Source organism: Gorilla gorilla, chromosome 6 (assembly GCF_029281585.2).
Source record: "Gorilla gorilla gorilla isolate KB3781 chromosome 6, NHGRI_mGorGor1-v2.1_pri, whole genome shotgun sequence".
Lineage (NCBI taxonomy): Eukaryota > Metazoa > Chordata > Mammalia > Primates > Hominidae > Gorilla > Gorilla gorilla.
In genome coordinates this window covers 95470363-95482687 of record NC_073230.2, presented here as the reverse complement: position 1 = coordinate 95482687, position 12325 = coordinate 95470363, and the positions used below count along the sequence as shown (strand labels likewise).

Genomic DNA, 12325 nt, shown 5'->3' with positions numbered 1-12325 from the left:
TTTTTATTTGAGACAGTCTTGTTTTGTTGCCCAGGCTGGAGTGCAGTGGTACAATCTGGGCACACTGCAGCCTCCGCCTCCTGGGCTCAAGCAATTCTTGTGCCTCAGCCTCCTGAGCAGCTGAAACTACAGGTGTGTGCCACCATGCCCACTAATTTTTTGTATTTTTAGTAGAGATGGGGTTTCACCATGTTGGCCAAGCTGTTCTTGATCTCCTGGCCTCAAGTTGATCCGCCCACCTAAGCCTCCCAAAGTACTGGGATTACAGGTGTGAGCCACCATGCCTGGTTATACTCCTGATTTCTGATGGTAAAATCAGCCCTCATAACCCTTATATCATCATTAATAATAATCACCATCATATCATTGTAAACTCTATAAATCTTTCATGTGTTGAAGTTATGGATCTATTAATAGTAATTTTCCCACTTACTCAGAGACCATGCTTACTCTGCCCATAACATCTAGGATACAAATAAGGATCAGTAATACATCTGAAATATCCCTGAGAAGCAAACAGCTATTTCAAAGACCCTGTACAGTGCTCTAGAATTGCATGTCAGTTGAATTTTCACACTATCATTTGTCTGATTTTTCTTTTGTTCTCATTTGTTATACAAAATAATGTATTAGAAAGTGGGAAGATGACAGTGACAAGCTGACAACAGTCGTGGCACTCTGTATTGAAACCAGCAGTGCTATAAATTATAAAAAGGCTGTGTCAGCAATCACGAATGAAGAGTATTTTAAATAAATTTAAGTAGAAATGTGAATAATATATGTAATACTTCTGTATAAAATACTCTTTTTTAAAAAAAAAAAGCTTGGTCATTTTAAATAAAATAAGCTTTTATTTTCTTGCAACTTTCCTTAAGGTAAGTACCTCATTCCCACAGTTGAATTTTCCATGTTCTGTATGATTGATTGAAGAAATGAAACATTGACTTAATGAGCAATAAAGTGTTGTATTGTTAGGGTTTGTATATTTGTCTTTATTACTTAGTCCACCTTAAAACACACTGTTTCAGTAGTGTAGAATGTCAGAATAGGTCTATAAGCTTTTTATCATGAAAAATATGTATATACTTTCTATGCTTACATGCTTACACATTTCTTTATGTTTTCAGGGTGTTCATGGGAGAATTATTTCATTTGTTTCTTTTGCATTGCATTGAATATTGAACAGTTTTATAAAACTAAGATTACTTTGAAGTATTCAAAGCTTAGTTTTATAAAGTAACTCTTGGGAGCCAGATTAACTGGAATACCAGTTTAACTTTCTTACAGACAATTATGTTGATTGAATACAGAGATCCGTGGTCTGTAGAACAACAAAGAGACTTGAACTCATTGGATCTCTTTGCAAATGAGAAAACTGAGGCCCGCATAGGTAAAATGACAGAGCACAAACGCAACCCAGTCTTTCTGACTCAAGGCTTATGTTCTCTGTTTCCTATAACCCTCTCATTTCTGGGGAATCTGTCCAAATATAGGTTAGAGAAAACTTCAAATACCTGACAGTTTTTTGTTTCTAATTATCCTATAATGTATTTTTTTTATTGTTTTGCATCTTAGATATGCCAATGTCAAGAAATGCAGTAATGAGGGTCGTGCCCTGATGCAATTGGATTTTCAACAGTTTTTAATGAAACTTGAAAAACTAACAGATATTAGACCCATTCCTGATAAAGAATTTGTAGAAACTTATATTAAAGCTTATTACCTAACTGAGAATGACATGGAACGCTGGATCAAAGAGCACAGGGTGAGAGCTGGAAAACAGTTAATTAAGTTTTTATTCCTTTTTCTTTGTGCTGTTCTTGTTGGGTGTGTTATTTAATTCAAAATCATGAGAGTGAAATACAAAGAAACATTTGCTTTTTTAATACAAACTACTTAGGTCAATTCTTTGCCTTATTCAGATTAAGGGCACTATATCTAAGCAGTGCCCTTTGACTCATCAAATCTTTTTCAGCCCTTTGTGAACTGTTACTGTAATGATCTAGAAATACAGCCAAAGCCAAGACATTAGCTATATTTTTCCTGCAACTGTGTTATAGGAAAAGCCTGAAGTTGATAAATACTGAGACAGATTGAATACAGAAACAATGAAATGATTCATAAGCCATAATCGATTATGTAACTTAAACCTTCTCATACAAACCTTCTCGTACTCCTCAACGATGAAATGGTAACATCCTACACACTGTCATGTATTAGTGATGATTGAAGACATTAATATTTAAATGGCTAAACTTAACTTACATCTTACATTAGATTTTATCTTTAATATACATTTGATTATTTTTCTTTTGTATGACTATATAGATAACAAAAAATACTATTGTTACGTAGGATGCTGAATTTTTGACACAGTTCAACTCAGTGAGCTTGGTATGGGAAGCTTTTCTGTATATGGCATGTGTTAAAATTATCACCAAATCCTCATTGCTTTGATAACTCTAGGATTTACATTTTCTTAACCTATGAATGTCATGGGTAAAAGCTAAGTCAAGTTTTATTTCATTTGGGTAAGAAAATAATTATTTGTATATACCTGCTCAGACTCATCCTTTCTGGCCTTAACACTGTAAAGAGATAAAATGCATTAGCCTAGAACATTCACATTGGCGTGAATCTTGTGTGAATGTCCCCACTCTTAGTCAGTTTCGGATCTTTAGAAGCAAAGTAGGAATGTATGTGTTATTTTTAATGAGTTCGACCAGTAAAGCCAGATTGAGAAAAACTTCACCACGTTTAGCCCGACTGACATTTGATAACCAAAATGTTAAACCTAGATGCAGGTAGACTGCTTAATGTTGCTAGAATCCATTTAGTAAAGTAAGCTGTAAACACTTCTGGGTTGGTACTGAGGAAAGGGTTTTGGGAAAGAATACAAAATAGCCAAGGAGGAAAGGCACAGCTCTATTCGATGCAAGAATGATGCCCATTTTTTTGAATTTCCTCTTTTAATATAGTAGACTGATTTTTTTTTAGCTTAGTACTTTGAAAGAGCTTTAACTGATTGATATTTGTAATTCAGTGACATTTCCCCAGCAGCAGCAGGGACTCTTTTCTGTCTTTGAAGGAAACTTCCCACAATGATGAGTCCAGCGATCACTGACGATGGATCCTCACTGAGTGCTGAGTGGTTAAATGAGATTACTTACCAGGCGGGGACAGGTGCTCTCAGAGATCAGATACACAAGCTGAGCAGTTTGCCAAGTTTTTAAAATCAATTCTTTCTCCTATTTTGAAATTGTACTATATTTAGTGGTTACCTTCAATAAAGACACATTTTCTTTTCTTATTAGATAATAGTACACAGCTGTCTTTCCCTATCTGAACTCTTGCTATTCAACCTCCAGTACCAAGTCAGTCTGCAGAAATTTCTGATGAATCCCTGTTTATTCTCATCCTAGCAATTCAGTATCTAAAATTCAGGAACCAGATGGATTTGGATTGCAAAAGATACTTGTAGTCTTAATTTTATTTGCAGCTCCCTGACTTTGTGATCCTTGTTACCTTATTCATTTGTTGTATCTTAGAACAGTTGTTCTTCTGTTGTCGGAGATTTTTTTTTTAACTGAAGTGTTTACAAAATGTAGAGGGCCAGAAAAATACTTCATCAGTAGCATTTAAAAAATTTGAAATGTCAGTGTATTTTGATGACTCAATAACAAAGACTATTACAGAAACAAGTGTAAAGTGTGTGATCATCAAAGCAGTAAGAAGCATATGCATGTCAGATTGCTTTGCCATATTAAAACAGATTCTAGTGCTTACTGTTTCAAATGTGTACTATAGTATTCTTATTCCCTCCTATTACAGCTCAGTAAACAATTTGCCTTCCATGTCCCAACTGTAATTTCCACTGTTTTTCACTGGTTTATAATGCTCAGTAACTATCCATTGCACCTGAATATCCGCCTGTTCTTTTGTTGCACTGATCAGATACATTCCTTTTAGGGTACTAAATTTGGATCTTTCTTCTTTGAGCAGGAATATTCAACGAAGCAGCTGACCAATCTGGTGAATGTTTGCCTGGGATCCCATATCAATAAGAAAGCAAGACAAAAACTTCTAGCAGCTATAGATGATATAGACAGACCTAAAAGATAATGAACACAGCTCTTTTTCCTCAATGGCATTGATCCTCACTCAACATATATGACCTGAAAGCCAGTTTTTTTATGCACTTCTGACAACTATCTGCTAAGAAAACTTTGTGCATGTTTTTTTTTGACTGGAAAGTGGAAAATATTGAAATGTGTGTGGTGTTCTCATGACTTTTATATGCTGTGGTCTCTTCAACTTTTGGTCTCATTTGTTGTAATCTGAAATGATGTTGCCGCCTTGTCATAACAATGGTTATGTGACTACAGTTATACATTTTACAGAAGAATGTACCATAAGTATATAATTAGAAGAACAGTGGCTTAATATATGTATGGGAAGTTTATGGAAAATGAAGTTTGCACTTTTCTACCCTCTGAGCTTGGTTCTTAATAAGCATAATGTGAGGGTGAATATGTAGTATCTCCTAATTATGAGCACTGCATGAGAATTAAAAAACACATGTAAGTAAAATAGTTGAAAAATCAGTATGTTCTCTTTTTAAAATGTCAAAGTTTATGTCAGGGTTAATTTAGTTATAACAAAGTGATCATAATGGTGAAATTTAATAAATATACTCTAGTATGATCAGCCTATGTGAGACTACATTTTGATTTTTTGTGTGGCATGCAGATGTCATGAACTATAGTGCAGCTTTTAGTGTGTTCTAATTTTAATTGTTTTATATCCTGAAACCAATGGTGAAAAGTAATTTCATTGAGGGTACCTTTTCAATGCCTAGCATACAGAATCATGATTATGAGACTTTCTTTTATCTTTCTTTATAAAAATATGTGTTTTTTTTGTTGAAAGTTTTGGTCTCTTTAAATTCAGATTTTGTCTTAGGACAGTAAAACCCAGGTTGACTGACTCAGGAAACAGTTGTCTGCTAGTCACTCATAAATGTACGGTCATATGTTCACTCTTCTTAAATATCCACCTTTTGTAACACAAATGTAAAATGGTATCAGTCTAGCCAGTGATGAACTCTGGAATCCACTTAGTCTTCAGTAAGTATGTGCCATTCCTCTAAACTTTGCCCTGAAGCCAGGGATCTTCTAATGTATGTGACATAAAAATCCATTTTCCATGTACTCTTGCCAACTGTCTGATAAGGAATTTTGTGTGTGTTCTTTCTGACTGGAGAGTGGAGGACATCTAAGCTTGTGTGGCATTGGTCCAATGATTGCCGTGCATGACCTGTAACATCAACAGCTCACAGAATCCTAAGGAATCATGTGAGAAACAGGCCTTGGGTCTTGTGAGTCTTCTGGGACCTAAGGTGATAAAATGGATGGCACAGAATGGCATGTGATCAAGCATGGAGGTGATAAGGAAACAATTGCTACTCTGTGTCCATCAGTCCCTGCGATGTCTGTAAATGCACAGTGTAATGTGAAGCACTTTCAGAATATGTTTGTGTGTGTCTGTATGCTGAGTGTTTTCTTTTCATCCTCTCACGTCAGAGTTCATTTACTGTCAATTTAAAACTTTCCTCTTGTAAAAAGGTATGAGTTTGGTGCCATTATGATTTGGTTGTGGCTAGATTATATACTTGTGAAGTAGATTCTGCCTGTAGCCATTATTTATATGCAGCCACTTGAAGAAAACAAACATGAGATAAGCTTGGTCCTTGAGTTTAAATGGCATATTTAGCTGGGCACATAAAGAGCTAATCAATCTTTTTTAATTTGCAGTTGATGAAGAGCTGCTTATTTTTCTCTTCTACATGGATTTTATAGTTGGTTTCCTTTAATTTCTACTTTAGTTGGCCCTAGATAATATGAACAGGAATCACCTGCCTGGTAGAGCCCAGTGTTTTCCAAGGTAATAGGAATTGATACAAAAGAATTACTCTTGTTAGAGACTCGACCATGCAATCTGACAGACCTTTTAACCTACCCTTACTTTGCTTTCTCCATCTTCAAAATGAAATGGTGGATCTTTTTAATGCTTTTTGAAAAAGGTTTCTTTGTTTTTTTTTTTTTTTTTTTTTTTTTTTTTGCATTAAAAGGTAGCTTAATAAGTGCTAGCTAGCATCAAAACAGTAACAGGAGGTTTGAGTCATGAAATTACCTAATCACAAGAGAGTTACCAGACATTTCTCAAATACTTTATACAGTAATATTGAATTATAACCATGTAACATTTTATGAAACTAATTTTCAGATAAATAGAATTGAAAAGCTGAGAATGTAAATGGAATTATACGTGTTCCAAAAACTATCATTACCAAAAACTTATTATTTTTGAGTCTAAACTTTCCTTAACTTTGACATTTTCCATGAAAGTTTCCTGTAGAATTTACCATGGGAGCGTGGTAAATTAGCATTCCCTGAGAAAGAATGATCATTTCTACAAATACATTGTCTTGCATTTAAAAATGCTAGGGGGGCACACAGCAATTCAAATGAACTAGTTTGCTTTGGTTTATAAAACCAACAGAGATTTTGTAAGTTCACTTTAATAAACTCATTTACACAACTTATTAAATGAATTTCTCTTGAAACCAGGGCCATATGGTATTTTATCATATCTTTAAATAAAATTTCTTTTCGAAATTTCTATTTAGCTGAGTGCTAAAGTGAAACTTTGTTAGATTAAATAGCTTTTTCTTAACTCACCGAAAAGTAGTAAAAGGCTTGTAATTCAATTCACCTTGTAAACATAGTTGTCTTTTGTAATTAAAAAAAAGATCTAAAGATGAATTGAATACAAGTTGTGCTCAAAGCACATAGAAGTACAGGGTGGGGGGATTTCCATATATATACATATATATATATTATATATCTATTTTTGAAATAATTTTGATTCGGATTAGTGGTTAACAAAATGATATTTAGCTTCTGACAATGATTAATGATGAGAATTATTAATAGTCTGGTATAATCTTTGTAAATGTTAAGACTGGTGCAGCTTTCTACAGATTTTTTTCTTATTGTGGAAAATATTTGCTCAATTCCTATCATCCACAGCTTTGTAAAGGCTATGAAAAAGTTTAAGCAGCACAGCTCTCACAAGGACAAAACTGTGTTAGATTTATACAAGAGAACTGTTAGCTGTTTCAAAATGAATGGAGAAAAATAATTCATTTGCTTTGATGTGCTTTTCTTGATTGACATATCCTTTTTGAATATTGCTAAGTATACTTAGATCATTTTTTCAATATGAAAACAAAGCCACAGCTAAATATTCTCCTTCACTTAGAAGGATCCCTCTGGAATTTTAGTACTTTATTGATATGATTAATATAGAACTCTTTTTGGTCTGTTTTTGATAAAGAACCATTTTTATAAGTTAATTTAGACATCACTTTTTGATCCCAAGACTGAGAAGACTTGGCCCTGCTGAGGATTTCCAAATTTGCCCTGTAGGTATTTTTTCACACCGAGCTAAGCCTTTCCATCCAGGAAAGGGATTTTCTTCATCAGTAGTTTTTGTTTTACTCTGTTCCTTCCCGATCCTAGGTACCAAAAGGATTTCTGCTTTAAAGAAAAGGCATTTCCACAATGTGGGCATTTTAATCCAGCTACACCAAATAGCAAGCGTGCTAATCTTCGCCCAAAAAGAAAGGACTTTGTAGTCAGGGTGTCCATTTTGACACCACTCAGTACTAGAGTCTATGCTAAAGTGTAGTGACACCATCAGGTAACCACTGGGAGACCATTTTTGCTGGCTACCTGCTATCTGCCTTACCTTACTTCTGTTATCCCTGCTTTCCTAATCACAATCCCACCTTTAAGCACCCAAGCAAAATGCTCTCCTTTCCATGAAACTTATCCTTCCCAAGGAGAGATGTTGTGGAGAAAAATCGATAGGGAGTAGTGGTGGTCACGATGGTAGTATAACTTTAACAAGGATGGTGGCAGAAGGCCTCCCTTGAGAGGAAGGGAAGAGGCTTGCCATGCAGATGTCTGAGTGAGTGTAGCAGGCTGAGAGAATGTCAAGTGCAAAGGCCCCAGGGTGGAGGCTGCTGTCAGAGAACAGCAAGGAGGGCAGTGTGGATGGCATAGTAAGCAGAAGAAAGTAAAAGCAGAGAGGTTGTGGCAGGAGGGGACATATACAGGGAAGGACTTTGGATTTCACCTTCAGATGGAAGCATTTGAGGGGCTGTGAACCAAGTGATGACCTGATTTGTGACTCAGGGTTTACCAAAACCACTCTGTGTATTTGAGAAAGAGCTAGAGAGGGACAAAAAGCAAAGCAAGGAAACAAGGTAGGAAACTAATTTGGTAAACCATGCGAGGCTAGGATTGCAGTAGCATTGCGGGATATGGTGAGGGGTGGTCAGACGCTGGACCTATGTTGAAGGTAGAAACAAAATGATTGGTATTTGAGAAAAGAGTGTGCTTAAAGACTTTCTGGAGGAAGTAGAAGTCTTTGGGAAGACTGGGTTTGTGAACAAGATCAAGAAAACAGTTTTGGACAGGGAAGTTTGAGCTACTTGGAGATAAATTATTGGATGTGTAGGAGAGGGTAGCGGCATGCAAGTCTGGAGTTCAGAGGTCAGAGCTATAGATGTCAATGTGGGAGTCATCAGAATATAACGTAAGGCCAAGATTTCTTTAGGAGGCAGAAAACTTACAGGCATAGGACAGTAAAAAAGTTTAAAAAGGCACTACTCCTCCATCCCCTTGCCATTGTTTCCATGAAAGATGAGACAGGACCAGGATACTGTGCTGGAGGGACAGTTTTCTAGAGCAAATATGAGAACATCTTGCCACCTAGGGACCTACCAGGACCTTTGGACATTGTAACTCCTTTAACTGGGAAGCCATCACTCTTGTCGGAAGATACACTCTGGTGCAGCTTGTCATCTGGGGGACTGAGTGAGTTCCAGGGTCATGTTGTCTCAGAGTGTCTTCCTCCATCAGGCACTGGCTAGGCATTAAGAATGCTCTAGTGGACAGGACAGATGATGTGTGCCCTCAAGGAGCTGAAATCTAGCAGGATAAATAGATGTAAGACAAACCTTTCATTACATATTGGTGAGTATTCCAAAGGAAAATGCTGGGGTAGGGTTCAAGAAAAGACTCCCATGAGGAAGACATTCAAGTGGAGACAGGATGAGTAGGAGTTGAGTGAGGAGGCTGAGGGAAGAGCATGTCTGAGGATCAGAAAGGGTAGCGTTTGGCCTATAAAAGGGAGGGAGAAAGAGGCACAAGAGGCGGAGGAGGAGCTGCAAACGTAGATGTCTTCAAGCAAGAAACACACAAGTAAAGCAGCAAATGTTATTCAATAACAAGTGACGTTTTGAGAAGTGGACAGTGTGGGCCAGGCTGTACCTCCAGGCACTTGAATTATAATTTAAACTGCATCCAAATGAACTAATCACTCCTGCTGGCCTACTAGTTGAGGGGAAGAAGAGAGTCTGTAGAGAAGAGAGACCCAGAACTTCATCTGTGTGTTCTGCTGTGCATCCTTGACAGCACCTGGCACAGAATCTCAGCTAAGATGGATGAAATGCAAGTACTCAGGCCCTTTGAACTAGAATTTTTGCCTAAACTGAAAGAGTTGGTGAGTTCCTTTGGGGCAGCACTGTCACATATATACTCCTTACACTCCAAAGCTCTCTGTCCTGGATCGAACATATAATATTGACTTTTCAATATTGTTGAAAGAAGATTAATTACTCAGTGATTGTTGAGATGTGCATTGGCATTTGAAGCTAAAATATTAGTGGTTTAAAAAGAAGCAAAACTTGCCTCAAGTCCTTGTTTTTTATTTTTTTTTTTTAAACATTTGCAGGCTGTGTAAGTTGACACTTGCCTTGTTGTATTAGACTTCCCTAGGCCCCTGGTTCTAGAAATGTGGTTCCCAGTAGCCTCAGCATTCATTACCTGGGAACTTGTCAGACAGGCAGATTCTTGGGTCCCCCCACCCTGCCCCTAGACATGCAGAATCAGAAACTCAGGATGAAGCTCAGTGATGGGCATTTAAACAAGCAATGATGCACACTAAAGTTTGGGAACCATTGCCTTGCACTTGTTCACACACACACACACACACACACACACACACACACACACACACAGAGAATGAAAGTGATCCAGAGAAGTTCACCTGTAACTTTCCCCTAATTAATAAAAACTACAGTATAGCTATTCCAAACAGACTGATGAGAAGGCCTTGTTTCAGTTTTTAGAAAATTATTTATCTTTTATCCACTTAATAATTGTTACTATTCTTCAAGATAAATCTTAGACGCAGAGCATTATTACCTTTCCTGTAGGAGCCTCTGAGTGACTGGTGTTTGAACAGGCCAGCAAGCATGTTGCATCTCCTTCACACTGACTTGAGGTGATTAACAAAGATTCTCCCAGGAGATTTTTAATTGGTGCATGAGTCATGAGCAGTGAGACAAGTGGAATTGCAAGAATAATGTATCTTACAGTGATTTGGTCTTTGATTTTCTTAGCAGTTAATTGAATCAGGTGGAGAGAGAAGCCAGTTCATGATTTGGTAAGGGAAGCTAGCCATTCAGATGGCTATTGTATGTGAATCAGCTTGTAAAATTTCACTTTGCTGAGTCCCCCAAATCTAAGAAGTGCTAAAACATCTGAGAATTGGTTAATGTGCAACTTTGTCTTTGCAAATACGGAAGGATTTGTAGAGGCACCTGTTTCTACTACAAAGCCACAGCTGGACTCTGAACATGTGGTGTTCAAGAACATCTCTTTTAGCTTTTAAGATGAAAATATGGAGTTATTAAGCTGGAGTTATTCTGAAATTTCCGCAAAGCTCAACACAAAAAAGGCTATTATAATTCTTTTCCTAATAGAATGCATCAGGATGATTGAATTCATCAGTCAGAATTACTAGGGGAGGAGATGGTTGGAAAAGTGACTTAAAAACAGGCACAGGGCACAGCTTTTTTTTTTTTATGTTCCTTATAAAGCAAATTCTAAGAACTACACTTTCTGAGAACTTTCAAAGATCTATCCTTCTCAAAAGAATATGTGTCCAATTTAATTTTGTCTTGCAGACAGCCTACAAAGCAAGCCTGCTCCCATGACCTGTCCCCTCTGTATGGATGCCATCTGCCAGCTCCTCCCAGCAGTCCTTTGCTGCCACTGCCTCTTTAATGGCCTCTGTTTCTCTATCCACATTCACCCAGGAATATTCTCAGTGATGGCTTCCTGCCAGCAGCATCAATTCCCCAGCCTACCACTTATACCACATTCCAAGCTCTTCATGCTATGTTATCTTGGATATATTACTTTGGCTTGTCTCCTGTGCAAGGGGCTACCCACCACATTTATGTGTCTCCCACAACACTCAAGTCAGCACTGAACAATTAGTCACAATAAACTTAGTGTATAACATTCACCAAGTATGCCTTAAATGATTTACCTTTATACATTTAATTCTAACAAATCTGTATAGTAGCTAGCATTATTATTACCCCTACTCTCTACAAATGAGGAAATTATATAATCCATTTAATTTCCGTGTAACTCAGTGTTAGTAAGTGAAGGAGGTGGATTTGACTCAGCCAACAATCTACCATGGTTCCATAGCCTGTGTATTTATCTATTACCCTAGAAGTCATCCGAAGCAAATAATCTTTGTTTGATTAATTTAGGAAAGACATGTCTTATTCTAGATAGAGTTAATCTAACATTCCTCTCCTGTTTGTTTCCATGTCAGACTTACCACGAGCCTGACATGAGTTGATGGCTGGGGCTCTATTGAGTTCATTTGTTTCCTTGCCTAGTCTCCAGTTACCCTTCTGTGCCATTTCCTTTTCTCCAAGATGGGAATAATCATAGTATCTACTTCCTAGGGCTATTGTAAGAATAAAAGAATGAAAAAATTCTCAGAACAGTGTTTTGTATATAGTTCAGTAAATGGTAGTCATTATTATTAACCTTGTTCTGTGGAGGAGGTGACTGGGGCTCAAGATTATTAGGCAATTTTCCCAAAACCACAGTGCAAAGGGTAGAACCAGATCTTGAATCCAGTGCTCTTCCCGTCACTGCTTCCAGCAGCCATGTGATCCAGGTATGGCCACTGATGGACCTCATCACATTTCTTCAGGTCACTAGTCTGCTAGAATTGCATCCCAGTATCAATTCCGTAGCTGTGTATTTCACTCGTTCCCAAAGGGTTAGTTAGCATACTGCAGAATGTATGCTGGTCCTAAGTGGGACTCCTTCCATTTTTAGTGCCTGCAGATTTCAAATCAGGGCCTATTGCTAGTAGTGAG

At 37.3% G+C, this 12325-nt stretch overlaps 1 protein-coding gene across 3 annotated transcripts in view; it reads left to right on the top strand.

Moving 5' to 3' along the window:
* VPS50 (VPS50 subunit of EARP/GARPII complex) overlaps positions 1-4712 on the top strand; it is a 126964-nt gene extending 122252 nt beyond the window's left edge. For all 3 annotated transcript variants that reach the window (XM_031013092.2, XM_055346560.2, XM_055346561.2), the window contains 2 exons: positions 1576-1765; positions 4003-4712. In XM_031013092.2, the coding sequence (XP_030868952.2) occupies positions 1576-1765; positions 4003-4122 (310 nt within the window). In that variant the 3' untranslated portion in view covers positions 4123-4712. The remainder of the gene's footprint in view (positions 1-1575; positions 1766-4002) is intronic.
* Positions 4713-12325: the final 7613 nt, after the last annotated feature.